Raw genomic sequence first — 14,217 nt, forward strand, 5'->3', positions numbered from 1 at the left:
TAACAGTCACTGGTTTTTCCAGAACCACAGCACTTACCTTAGGAATTCTGGTGGGCTTTATGAAATGAGATGTTAGAAAATAAGCATGAAACAGTAAAAATAAATCTTTATGAAGTTTAGATTCTTTTCACCTTTAAGCCCAATCTGTGGATGGTGAGCAATACTGCTGAGTCCATTCAGTTTTATACCTGAGCTGTTGTTACCAAATAGGTTTGAATCTCAAAAAACAACAGAGAATAAGACACTCCTCAAATCGACACGTTGTATATGTGTGTATTTATGGGTATGTATGTGGTTGTGTGTGTGTGGTTTGTTTCACAAACTTAAGGAGACTCAGCTACAGCACCGATTGTCACACTGACACCTACTTGGTGGGGCTGCAGGTGTGCAAGGCCTTCAGGTGCGGCTTCCAGGTTGCAACGGAGACAGATTTCTCATCGGCTGCGTAACTACGCCAAACGCACTGCACACGGCACACATGGGGACATAAGAAAGAAAAACAAAAGAGAGAAGGGGAGAGAATGCGATGAGGAGGAGATAAGCAAATTCATACAGATGAAGCATCTTTTCCTTGTCATGTTCAGCCCGATAAACACCTGAGTTGAAGAAGACTCTGGCATTTTTGCCTAACTGTCATACATACTCCATCACATCTGAAGAACTGCTTTTCAAAGTAACTCATATCAAAAGTAAAAGCACTGCAAAGCTTAACACAGGAGTTTTGGGACTGGTTAGGGGGGGACATGGGAGGTGACCATGCCTCCTGGGAGCACACACTTCATCACCACTTGTGAGAGAAAGGAAATCCGTAGTCCAATTAGTAAATTAATTAGTAAGCTAGCTGGTTAACTGTTGACCATCAGGGCATGTTAGTGATATACTGAAATCCCTTGAGGTTGAACCACACAGTACTTCTAATGCTAACAATGAAGCCACTGTTAAGCAAGGTGGGGCAATGTATTTTCAGGAATATGACCACAAAGCACACAAGGATTTAACGTTGGCATCTAAGAGCACATTCACAGCTCTTTGACGTAAAACACAAGCTTGGTCTACTTCACATAATTATACCCCATACATATGATACAAAGTATTTTCATGTAACTCTCACAAATTGGAGTCTGGGTTAAGACCCCTATTTTGTAAATAAGAAGATAAAGGCTCAGAAAAATCAAGAAGTTAACACAAGGTTGGCAGAGGTGAGACCTCATCTCAGGTTGCCTGGTTCTTGGTCTTAGCATCCCTCCCTGGTCCTTGCTGCCTGCTTGGTGACTGGTGTTGGAAGCTTCCCTCTGAACTATCAGTGAGATTGCCTAAACTTACTCGACTACAGAGATTTTGGTGAATTTCTTCCTTTGCAATAAGTCTGCAAACATCTCTAGGGACCAAGTGTTTAATCTACTCTCCTGAGGAAAATTTTAAAGTCATAAATCAAAACAGTCTATTTTGCATGGCAAATTCATATAAACAGGTCATAATCCTGCTGTCTGACCCTCATTCATGATTTTGAAACCTACAATGAAGAAAACAGTAATCTAATAATATTCCTTTCCATGAGATGATCATTGAATGAATGTGTGCAGAAAAAAAGACTTAAAATTGATATAACTAATTTGGAAAACTTTGGCCATATTTATTCAAGCTGAAGTATAAATACCCTATAGTACAGCTACTCACTTTTATATCTATATTTAACAGATATGCTTATAAGTTCATCCAAAGAGGAACACTATAATGTTGTAAACAGCACTATTTCTTTTTAAACTTAATATTAATTTTCCTATTTATTTATCAAACTAAATGGCAAATAGATGGGGAAATAGTGGAAACAGTGGCTGACTTTATTTTTGGGGGCTCCAAAATCGCTGCAGATGGTGATTGCAGCCATGAAATTAAAAGATGCTTGCTACTTGGAAGGAAAGTTATGACCAACCTAGACAGCATATTAAAAACAGAGATATTGCTTTGTGAACAAAGGTCTGTCTAATAAAGGCTATGGTTTTTCCAGTAGTCGTGTATGGATGTGAGAATTGGACTATAAAGAAAGCTGAGTGCAGAAGAATTGATGCTTTTGAACTGTGGTGTTGGAGAAGACTCTTGAGAGTCCCGTGGACTGCAAGGAGATCCAACCAGTCCATTCTGAAGGAGATCAGTCCTGAGTGTTCATTGGAAGGACTGATGCTGAAGCTTAAACTCCAATACTTCGGCCTGGAAAAGACCCTGATACTGGGAAAGATTTAGGGCAGGAGGAGAAGGGGACAACAGAGGATGAGATTGTTGGATGGCGTCACCGTCTCAACGGACATGAGTTTGTGTGAACTCCAGGAGTTGGTGACGGACGGGGAGGCCTGGTGTGCTGCAGTTCATGGAGTCTCAGAGAGTTGGACATGACTGAGCGACTGGACCGAACTGAACTGAACTGAAGTTGGTGCACAATATACGGGTATACAATATAGTGAGTGATTCACAATTTTTAAAGGTTTATGTTTCATTTATAGTTATAAAATATTGGCTTGGAGTTCCCTGGTGGCACAGTGGATAGGAATATGCCTGCCGATGCAGAGGACACAGGTTAGATCCCTGATCCGGGAAGATTCCATGGAGCAACTAAGCCATGTGTCACCACTTCTGAGCCAGTACTTTAGAATCCGTGTAACTACCGAGACTGTGTGCTGCAGCTACTGAAGCCCGAGTGGCTAGAGCCTGTGTTTTGCAACAAGAGAAGCCACCGGCAATGAGAAGCCCATGCACTACAAACGGGAGTATCCCCTGCTCGCTGGAACTACAGAAAGTTGGCGCCAAGCAATAAGGACCCAGCGAAGCCCAAAGTAAACGAGTAAACAAAGAAATAAAATAATAAAAATATAAACTATTGGCTATATTCCCATGTTGCACAACACAGCCTTGTAGCCTATATATTTTATACATAAGAGTTCATACCTCTTAATCCCCTACCCTTATCTTGCCCCTCCCCTCTCCACTGGTAGCCACTATTAATATGCTGTTCTCTCTACCTGTGAGTCTAACCAGCTCTAGCCCTTTAAAAACTGAAGTAAAGTCGATGCACACTGTTGTGTTAGGTATCGGAAAGTAATTCTGTTACTTTCAGACTCTTTTCCCATACAGGCTATTACAGAGGATTGTGAGCAGTTTCTTGTGCTATGCCGTAGGTCTCTCTTCATCTCTTTTATATATAGTATCATGCATATGTCAGTCCTAAACTCTTAATTTAGTCCTGCCCTGCACCTTGCCCCTTTGGTAATCATAGGTTTGTTTGTTTCCTAAACAGTGTACGTGCAGGCTAAGTTGCTTCAGTCGTGTCCAGCTCTTTGTGACTCTATGGACTGTAGCCCACCAGGCTCCTCTGTCCACAGGATTGAGAGGGTAACAGGCAGGAAGGCCAGGGGTCTCCAAATGGAGGAAATAGCCTGCAAGTGTCAGACATTTTTATCTCTCTTAAGCGGCAGGAGGAAACAAAGTAGTGATATTTTTTCCTTCTCTATACGAATTTAAAAGGAGGTTTCTCTTAAAATTCTGTGTTGCCATGACACCTGATTTCACCTGAAGTTAACCATTGCCTTTTTCTTATGGAAATGTTTATTTTAGGCTATGCTAATGTACTATGCATTTACCCCACACTCTGTCTTCAAGTCGGTTCGCCTTTTGGCTCAGAACCTACTTGATAAACCAGTATGTTATACTCTGATATTGTTCCTCTAATCTATGTAAATGACGCTATTTGTATGGTGCTCTGCCCTTCTTCAAGATTCAAGTTAATCCTTTTATGGCCCAAGATGAACCATTTGGAGCCAAGATTATCCCAAAATACATCCTATGGGTGAGGGGCCTGGTGCCATTCTAAGTTTTGAGACATTCCTTTCTTTTATTAACAGACTACTGATAACTATATAACATCCAGCTAAAGACTAGCAGGGGGGTACTCTTTCTGCCCCCTTCTGATGCCTATGTCAGAAGCTTTCTCTATCTCCTTTATACCCTAATAAAACTTTGTTACACAAAAGGTCTGAGCGATCAAGCCTCGTCTCTGGCCCCAGATTGAATTCTTCTCCTCCGGGGGCCAAGAATCCCGGCGTCATAATTCAACAACAACCTTTCAGGATTCTCCAGGCAAGAATACTGGAGTGGGTTGCCATGCCCTTCTCCAGGGGATCTTCTGGACCCAGGGATAGAACCCGCGTCTCTTATGTGGTCTCTTGCATTGTCAGGTGAGTTTTTTACCACTAGAGTCACCTGGGAAGCCTTCCTAATAAACCAAAGTCAGGAATGTTTAAGCAGCCGTCAGGACAATGAACAGGGGGGCTGTGGTATGTTAACACGGTGGAGCATCACACAGGAACCGTCCACTATAACTATGCCCAACAATGCGGATGAACTTTACATGAATACTGTTGAGTAAGAAACAAGACACAGAAGGGTACATACTGTGTGCTTCTACTTCCCCAAAGCACAAAAGCAGGGCAGCCTATCCTTGCTGTTAGCAGGCAGTGCGGAGCTTCCCTGGGAGAGGGGGGAACCCTGGGACCCTGGAGTGCTGGCCTGGTCTGCCCTTCTGCTGGTTGCTGGAGTCAGGCAGCACAGTTTTCTAGGAGCTGTGCTGCCTTCCTCAAGCACCTTATACTTCAATAATATGCTCCAGAGTGATATAAAAAAGTGGGGAAATATATAGTAGGACCTGAGGGGTTTTATGTTATCGAGAAAGGTTTAAATAATTGATGCTACTTCCTTGCCCAGAGGCTTCCTCACACAGTTCATGTTGATATAACCTACAAATCTCTCAAGACTTATGCTTTGCATCATGGCATCTTATAGAGAACAAAGCAATTACTGTATCATCTTGAAACATTAATTTTGGCAAATACTGTACAAACACAATCTACAAGTGATATAGAGTAATGAGTAATGACACATGGTTTTATTATTGCAGCCGAAGAATTGATGCTTTCGAACTGTGATGCTAGAGAAGACTCTTGAGAGTCGCTTGGACTGCAAGGAGATCAAACTCGTCAATCCTTAAGGAAATCAACCCTGAATATTCATTGGAAGGACTGATGCTGAAGCTGAAGCTCCAATACTTTGGCCACCTGATGCAAAGAGCCAACTGACTGGAAAAGACCCTGATGCTGGGAAAGATTTGAGGCAGAAGGAGAAGCGGGTGACAGAGGATGAGATGGTTGGATGGCATCACCGCCTTGATAGGCATGAATTTGAACATATTCTGGGAGCTAGTGAAGGGAAGCCTGGCGTGCTGCAGTCCATGGGGTCACAAAGAGCTGGATACGACTGAGTGAGTGAACACCAGCTTCTACAGGGAAGGCTAGTGAAGGCCATCCCCACTCACGTGGCTTTAATAAGACAACTTTCATGGAAGGAGTCAGATGTATGTGAACTCAGATACTTTGGAAGAAGGACTCATGTAGAAGTAAGAAGTATACAGCAGGTCTGAGCATTATTAGATAAAAGTGAAAAAAATCTGAAACAACAGTACGACACACACACACACAAAAAAGGGACCAAGACATTACCTGCCAATGTTATAAAGAACTAGGGGCAAAAGAGGCCACTTTTAGAAAATTGAACATTTTCTTAACAATGAGATCTGGCTTCTTACTCTTTTTCTATCAAATTTATCTCAACAGCTAACCTCTATTCCCTCCATTATGCTTCTCCTGAAAATATATTGTAAATGGGAGGACAGGGAAGCCAGTGGGCCCTGCCTGAGGGCTGATGCTAGTCAGCAGTCGAAGTGGCAGCAGAGCGGGTCTATTATGCTCACCCTCCAATACCTCTGTCCTCTCCTCAGCTCTTCCTTAGCTAATCACTTCTTGGAGCTGAACTCAAGGCCACAGCCATGTGATCCAGGAGCCAGTGCTCCTCTCTTCAAGGCTAAAATGACACGGCGGTTGGCAAGAAATTGTCCTGAGGGACTCAATTTATATGGCACACGCACTCTCACGGATGAGTCAGCAAGAAGCCAAATGAAAACCAGATTTACCGTTTACCATGAGGCTTGAGGCAGCCAAACAAGTTCAAACTTTGGTCTCTAATGATGAGCACTATGTCAGTGTAATTATGCTTCAGGGAGGATTTAGTAGTTTGTACTGTCTGGAGTATTATAGCTATGGCACATTTAATTATTTCTGGAAATTTTAATTGTGGCTGATCATCCAAAGGTATAACTAACAGGGAACAATTTTTCAAGGTACAGAATTTAAGAAGCTGGAGAACAAAAATATTTAGGGTAAAAACCAGTCATCTCTTTTTCTTCCCAATTTACTTCTCACTCATTTTTGTTCTTTAATGGCAATCCCTTCAATTTTTATAGCTTTTGCTTTCAATTTTAAGAATCCTTATTTTAGGGATTGCTCTCATATCTCTTTGAGGTTTTTAAAAATTTTCTTACCATAGAAGATAATGACATAGCCATGTACACATGTGTCCCTGCTCTCATCCTACCGACAATTTTTAGTTAATTCTAGTTAACGTTCAGTTATGCTTGCATTACTTGACCACATAACTGTGGTTCCTAGCTCAGAAATGTGATGTACCATTGACTACTATTTTCTTTCCTGTATAATTAATTTTGGCTTTTTGTAGAGTTCAGTTCAGTTCAGTTTAGTCGCTCAGTCATGTCCGACCCTTGCGACCCCATGGACTGCGGCACACCAGGCCTCCCTGTCCATCAACCAACTCCTGGAGTTTACTCAAACTCGTGTCTACTGAGTTGGTGATGCCATCCAACCATCTCATCCTGTGTCTCCCCTTCTCCTCCTGCCTTCAATCTTTCCCAGCATCAGGGTCTTTTCAAATCAGTCAGTTCTTTGCATCAGGTGGCCAAAGTATTGGAGTTTCAGCTTCAGCATCAGTCCTTCCAATGAATATTCAGGACTGATTTCCTTTAGGATGGACTGGTTGGATCTCCTTGCTGTCCAAGGGACTCTCAAGAGTCTTCTCCAACATCACAGTTCAAAAGCATCAATTCTTCGGTGCTCAGCTTTCTTTATGGTCCAACTCTCATATCCATACATGACCAATGGAAATACCATAGCCTTGACTAGATGGACCTTTGTTGACAAAGCAATGTCTCTGCTTTTTAATATGCTGTCTAGGTAGACTTTGTAGAGTTAGTATTACCCTACTTTAATGTATTGATTTGCCTTTATGTATCTATGAGGCAAAACAGCAGCCTAAAATTCTACTCATCAGCTATGTTGAGAAAGCTGTGAGTCCACTGTGTCTCCCTGATGGCTTGTCCCCAGGCCCGCCCTGAGCTCCCTGGCTCCGCGGCTCTCCTTCCTGTGTGGGATCTCTTGTTCCCTGGATCCCATGTTTCCTTCCTCTCTTGGTTCATCTCCTTGTTTTGGAGGATCAATTCAAGCAGATTTTCCTTCTCCTTCTTTTTTGGACTTCCGCTTTATTGAGGCATAGTTGACTTATAAAATTGTGAAATCTTCAAAGTTTACATCATGATGGTTTAACGTATGTATACATTTTGAAAGAATCTCCTTCATCTAGGCAATCCATCACCTCACATATTTGTCTCTTTTTGGTGTGGAACATTTAAGTTCTACAGTTGTAGCAAATTTCAGTTATACAACATGGTTATCAATGACAGTCCCCATGTTTCACATAGATCCTTAGAACTTATTCATTCTTATAGCTGAGAGCTTGTACCCTTTTATCCTATTTCCCCACCTTCCAGCTACTGGCAATCACTTCTTGCTTCTGTTTCTAGACGGACATTAAAAAAAAAAAAACTCTGGATTCTACATATAAGCGAGACCATGTGTATTTGTCTTTTTGCCTGGCTCTCTCGCTTGGTATAATAACTAGGTCCATCCGTGTTGTTGCAACATATATACATATATATGTATGTATATACACTGCAAAGAAAACCGGTATGGAGGTTCCTCAGAAAATTAAAAACAGAACCGCCATATGATTCAGTAATTCTACTTACAGCTGTATAGCCAATTCAGTTTAGTTCAGTTCAGTTCAGTCGCTCAGTCGTGTCCGACTCTTTGCGACCCCATGAATCGCAGCACACCAGGCCTCCCTGTCCATCACCATCTCCCGGAGTTCACTCAGACTCACGTCCATCGAGTCCGTGATGCCATACAGCCATGTCATCTCCATCCCTTCATTCTTTCTGGAGTTATTTCTCTACTGATCTCCAGTAGCATATTGGGCACCTGATGACCTGGGGAGTTTCTCTTTTGGTATCCTATCATTTTGCCTTTTCATACTGTTCATGGGGTTCTCAAGGCAATAATACTGAAGTGGCTTGCCATTCCCTTCTCCAGTGGACCACATTCTGTCAGACCTCTCCACCATGACCTGACTGTCTTGGGTTGCCCTGCAGGCATGGCTTGGTTTCATTGAGTTAGACAAGGCTGTGGTCCTAGGTATAGCCAATTAAAGACATGGAAACAACCAAAGTGGCCATCAACAGATGAATGGATAAGGAAAATGTAAAATATATATATTGGCTTCTTGCATAAGGGTAAATGGTAGGTAAAATGTTGAGATTTTGCATATCTGAAAACGTCTTTATATGACTGTCACACTCCATGAATATTATGGCTGGATAAAAAATTCTACATTGGAAATAATTTTCCTCCACAATTTTGAAACTATTGTTCCACTGTCTTCTAATTTTAAGGTTACTAATGAGAAATCCATGCAATATAGATTCAGAACCCTTTGGGTACGTTCCGCTCAGAAAGCATTTAGGATTCACTTTCTCGCAAGAGTTCTCATATTTCACAAGGGTATCCTGTGAAGCATTTTGTTATCAGTGCTGAGCCCTTGCAGGGGTGGGGGCGTCTTTTATTGTGGCCACTCCTGTCCTTCAGTTCTGGAGATCCAGAATATAAAATTTGCTTGACAAAATGCTACCTTCAGTTTCCCTGTACTCTTTGTAAAGTATTTATGTTGGCTGAATATTTGATCTCCTGGAGTGGTTATCCAAATTTCCGACTTTTTTGTTTCTTTTTTAATCTCTTTTTATTCTACTTTTCTAGGTTTTCAGTTTTATCTCCTTTTCTGTTTTCTTCTTTTTCTGAAGTCATGTTTTTCATATCTAGGATGATTTTTTTTCAGCATCTGTCCTTCTTTATGACTGCAGCATTACAAAAGATGTGCAAGCTCTGTGTCAGTGGTCTGAGTTTACTTTAGGGGCATCACTTTAGGGTAACGGGATAAAGCCTCAATTCTTTCATGGGAGGGAGCCAAAGTTTCAACATACAGTTTGCTTTTCTTTGGGGCCAACTCTTTTCTCCAGAACAGCATCTTCATATATATATATATATATATATATATATATATATAATTGCAATTCTTTTCTGAAAGTGTTTTATGTATTTCTTAACTGTGCTGGGTCTTTGTTTCTGCACAGGCTTTTTCTAGCTGTGGTGATGGGGAACTACTCACTGGTAGAGTGGTGGAAGTGCACAGCTGCTCATTGCAGTAGCTTCTGTTGCTGAGCACAGCCTCTTGGGCACGTGAGCTTCAGCTGTTAGGCACATGGGCACAGCTGCTCCACAGCATGCAGAGTCTTCCCAGGCTAGGAATAGGGCTGGTGTCCCCTGCACTGCAAGGGGCACTCTCAACCACTAGACCCCCAGAGAAACCCCAGAACAGCATCTTCTATCTCTTCCCTCAGGAAAATAAGCCCCCTGTCAGCATTCATTTCACATACTTATTTCATCCACCTGTCTCTGTTTCCTACAAAGTACCTTGGCTCCACCCTGAACTGGTGCAATCTCTCTAGAAGGAAACTCCTCACATGGAACTTCTGAAGGACCTTGAAATACTAATCCCCAGCCTTCAGAGACATATCTATGAGGCACTGGATACATCCAGTACACTGGAATTCAGATTCCAGAGCACTGGATTCAGATTCCAACACCAAGGACTTGAGTCCTACCTCTTTCTAGGCTTGTCCTGGGGATCAAGTGACAGAATGGAGTAGAAACACACCACACAGCAAGAGGCACATCACAAGTCTCAGACATTATTAATATGAGTGGTAACATTGGGTAGGTATTCTAAACATCACTGATAGTTGCTTTCTTTTCCCAGACAGGTCTACTTGAAAGGAAACGTTAACTTAAATGAATCATGCAAAGACACTGATGCAACTAAATTTGTTGCAAGCTGCTGAAGTTTTAAACTTTTATATAAAACCCTGAATTGCTGTTAATTTAGTTGCCTTGCTGTCTGAATGACAGAGCATTCTGGGCCTCTCCAGTGCCCTTTACACAGACAGCAACTCTGGCCCCAAACAGATGAGACTGGTCTTGGCCTTGATGCTTTGTGTGATCAGCAAACCAAGGTAGGTTAATTGGGTAAGAAAATGGATGGATCAGCAAGTGAAGCTTGCTTTTTAATCTAAAGCATGCTTCAAATAAATTCCAATAATCTATAATCAAGGCATAAAGCCCTGATTAGGGGTTACAGCAAGGAAAAACAATGAACATATTCAATAATTTTATTATTATTTTTGAATCTAATAAATTAATTCAAGCTGAATTTGGAAAAGGCAGAGGAACGAGAGATCAAATTGCCAACATCCCTTGGATCATCAAAAAAGAAAAACTTCTGCTTTATTGACTACGCCAAAGCCTTTGACTGTGTGGATCACAACAAACTGTGAAAAATTCTTAAATAGACGAGAATACAAGTCCACATTACCTGCCTCCTGAGAAATCTGTATGCAGGTCAAGAAGCAACAGTTAGAACTGGACATGGAACAACAGACTGGTTCCAAACTGGGAAAGGAGTATGTCAAGGCTGCATGTTGTCACCCTGCTTTTTTAAATTTACATGCAGAGTACATCATGCAAAATTTCAGGCTGGATGAAGCACAAACTGGAATCAAGATTGCCGGGAGAAATATCAATAATCTGAAATATCAGTAACAGATGACACCACCCTTATGGAAGAAAGCAAAGAGGAACTGAAGAGCCTCTTGATGAAGGTGAAAGAGGAGAGTGAAAAAGCTGGCTTAAAACTCAACATTCCGAAATCTAAGATCATAGCATCCAGTCCCATCACTTCACAGCAAATAGATGGGGACACAATGGAAACAGTGACAGACTTCATTTTCTTGGCCTCCAAAATCACCACAGATGGTGACTTCAGCCATGAAATTAAAAGACGCTTGCTCTTTGGAAGAAAAGCTATGACCAACCAAGATAGCATATTAAAAAGTAGAGACATTACTTCACCAACAAAGGTCCGTCTAGTCAAAGCTATGGTTTTTCCAGTAGTCATGTATGGATGCAAGAGTTGGACTATAAAGAAAGCTGGGTGCTGAAGAACTGATGCTTTTGAACTGTGGTGTTGGAGAAGACTCTTGAGAGTCCCTTGGACTGCAAGGAGATCCAACCAGTCCATCTTAAAGGAAATCAGTCCTGAATATTCATTGGAAGGACTAATGCTGAAGCTAAAGCTCCAATACTTTGGCCACCTGATGCAAAGAATTGACTCATTTGAAAAGACCCTGATGCTGGGAAAGATTGAAGGCAGGAGGAGAAGGGGACGACAGAGGATAAGATGGTTGAATGGCATCACTGACTCAATGGACATGAGTTTGAGTAAGCTCCAGGGGTTGGTTGATGTACAGGGAGGCCTGGTGTGCTGCAGTCCATGGGGTCTCAAAGAGTTTAACATGACTGAGTGACTGAACTGAACTGAATAAATTAATTAATTACATTTGGACTGAATAAATTAATTACATTTGGACAGGGCAACAATTGCTTTTTAAATTGGTAGAATCCACTTTGATTTATGAAACTATGATTAGGTTTAAAGGTATTCTTCAACATTTAGAGCTTTTCATTTTAAATTCTTTTTTGTTTAGACTAACACATAGAGCTTTAAGTTATTAAAAAAAAAAAAAAAAAAGGATTTTACTCCACTGTTGCCCATCTTGGTACAAGTTCAATTATTGATCACAGTATATGTTACCTTACTCTGTTCCATAAAATAAAAACCTAGATATTTAAGTAAACTTTGCAATCAGCCCCGTTGCTTCCTACGGGTGACGTCCAAGGCTGTTCTGGCCTAGCTTTGTATCGCTCTTGGCATAGAAATGCCTCTGGCCCAGAGATTTCTTGCAGGAAATGTAATCTGTTTTCAAGTTCAATTGGAAATTCCCCCCAGACCCCAATTTATCAGTTAATGATGATGAGTTAGGCCAGAAATTCCCTCCTATTATTCTCTGTATCTGTCTCATACAGTACGATAGCCAGCATCTGGCTAGTGAACACCTGAGATGTGGTTGGTTCCATCCAGGAGCTGAAATGTAAGCAGCCACCTGCAGGTACTGGCAACTGTGTTGGGGCACAGCTGTCAGCTCTGTCATCACAAGGGATCCGAGCCTCAGAAACTCGGCAGGGGCCTCATTTTCCAACAGGACCGGGGATGGCCCAAGATGTTTTTGGACAGAGTCCCCTTTCATATCCACAGATATCAAGGATCTGTACACAGAAGTGTCTGTACTTTGAGCACACGTTGATTGAGAAAATATACAAAATAAAAAAGCAAATAAAACAATTTCACAAGGATCTTCAATAAATTTGATCATTATCCATGCCAACGGCATGGCTGTGCTCCTGAGATCAGGTGTGTGTAACGCATGTTATCTGTTCCCCAGGTGGACAGGGCTTGTGCTCAAATGGATGCAAGCAACCCAGGGAGTAACTCTGCACTCACAGGCTAGAAAGCATCCTTCAAGAACTGAAAGATGAATACATGAAAGAGGAGTCGAAAGAGAAAAGCAGCAAGGAGAAAAATGCGTTAGACATGTGGGGACACCTTATGGTCAGTTAAGCTCCACAGGGTGGGGGCTTGCTGTTGGGTGTTTTCTGTGTGCTCTGGGGGGCGGACACTCTCCTTCACCACCCCTCATCATTTGGCCTCAGATCTTAAACTCCTGCTATTAAGGGATCTTTCCTTCAGGAAAACAGAGTTTACTGTATCTTTGGTGCCCCTTTAAAACCTGGAAAGTTTGAATCAGTTCTAAGGAGGTGGATGAAACTGGAGCTGATTATACAGAGTGAAGTAAGCCAGAAAGAAAAACACCAATACAGTATACTAACGCATATATACGGAATTTAGAAAGATGGTAACAATAACCCTGTATGTGAGACAGCAAAAGAGACGCAGATGTATAGAACAGTCTTTTGGACTCTGTGGGAGAGGGAGAGGGTGGGATGATTTGGGAGAATGGCATTGAAACATGTATAATATCATATAAGGAACGAACTGCCAGTCTAGGTTCGATGCAGGGTGCAGGATGCTTGGGGCTGGTGCACTGGGATGACCCGGAGGGATGGTGTCGGGGGGGAGATGGGAGGGGGGTTTGGGATTGGAAACACGTGTACAACCATGGTGGATTCATGTTGATGTGTGGCAAAACCAATACAATATTGTAAAGTAAAAATAATAATAAGAAAGAAAGAAAGAAAGAAAAAAAACAGGAAATTTAAAAACTAGAGCCCCTCAGTGGTTCACATTAGGAGTCACGAAACAGCTTTGTTTAAACACTGACACCCTCATGTCGCCACAGAAACAGATGGACTCCCTTCCTGATGTTGCTGAGCCCCACCTGCCCTCAGCCCACCTCTGCAGGAGGTGCCAGCATCACAGCCACAAGCAAAGGCTGCAGGAGGGCTGCGGTGTCGTGGCCGCTGACCCCCTCCCTCTCCCAGAACCCACAGTGTAAGTGAGAACAACGTGCTTGTTCCTGTTGCGGAAACCACAGCCACCGCCCCAGAGCCTCTGGTTCTGTAGCTCTGGGTTGTCTGCTGCCTGGCAGGGAGGATATTACATAATCATCTCTGCTGTAATTAAATATGAACTCCACAGCATGGATCCAGAGGAAAACATATTTAGTGATTTTTAACCTGTTTTCCAGGGTGGTTCTGCTCCCCAGAGATATGGAGGACAAAAGAGAAGCATTCCTTTACTGATGAAGCAAACCCCGAGTTATTGAAAAGGAGATTAAATGCTGAACAACCTATACATTATGAGTTAGCTTCAAGTAAGGTGCTCAAGGGCTTCCCTTGTGGCTCAGCTGGTAAAGAATCCACCTGCAATGTGGGAGACCTGGGTTCGGTCCCTGGGTTGGGAAGATCCCCTGGAGAAGGGAAAGGCTGCCCACCCCAGTATTCTGGCCTGGAGAATTCCATG

At 42.2% G+C, this 14,217-nt stretch overlaps 1 protein-coding gene across 2 annotated transcripts in view; it reads right to left on the reverse strand.

The window, feature by feature from the left end:
* KCNQ5 (potassium voltage-gated channel subfamily Q member 5) overlaps positions 1-14,217 on the reverse strand; it is a 629,123-nt gene that overhangs the window by 92,576 nt on the left and 522,330 nt on the right. For both annotated transcript variants that reach the window (XM_052651428.1, XM_052651427.1), the window contains exon 8: positions 369-463. In XM_052651428.1, coding sequence (XP_052507388.1) covers positions 369-463 — 95 coding nt within the window. The remainder of the gene's footprint in view (positions 1-368; positions 464-14,217) is intronic.

The sequence above is a fragment of the Budorcas taxicolor genome, chromosome 14 (genome assembly GCF_023091745.1).
Source record: "Budorcas taxicolor isolate Tak-1 chromosome 14, Takin1.1, whole genome shotgun sequence".
NCBI classification, from domain to species: Eukaryota; Metazoa; Chordata; class Mammalia; order Artiodactyla; family Bovidae; genus Budorcas; species Budorcas taxicolor.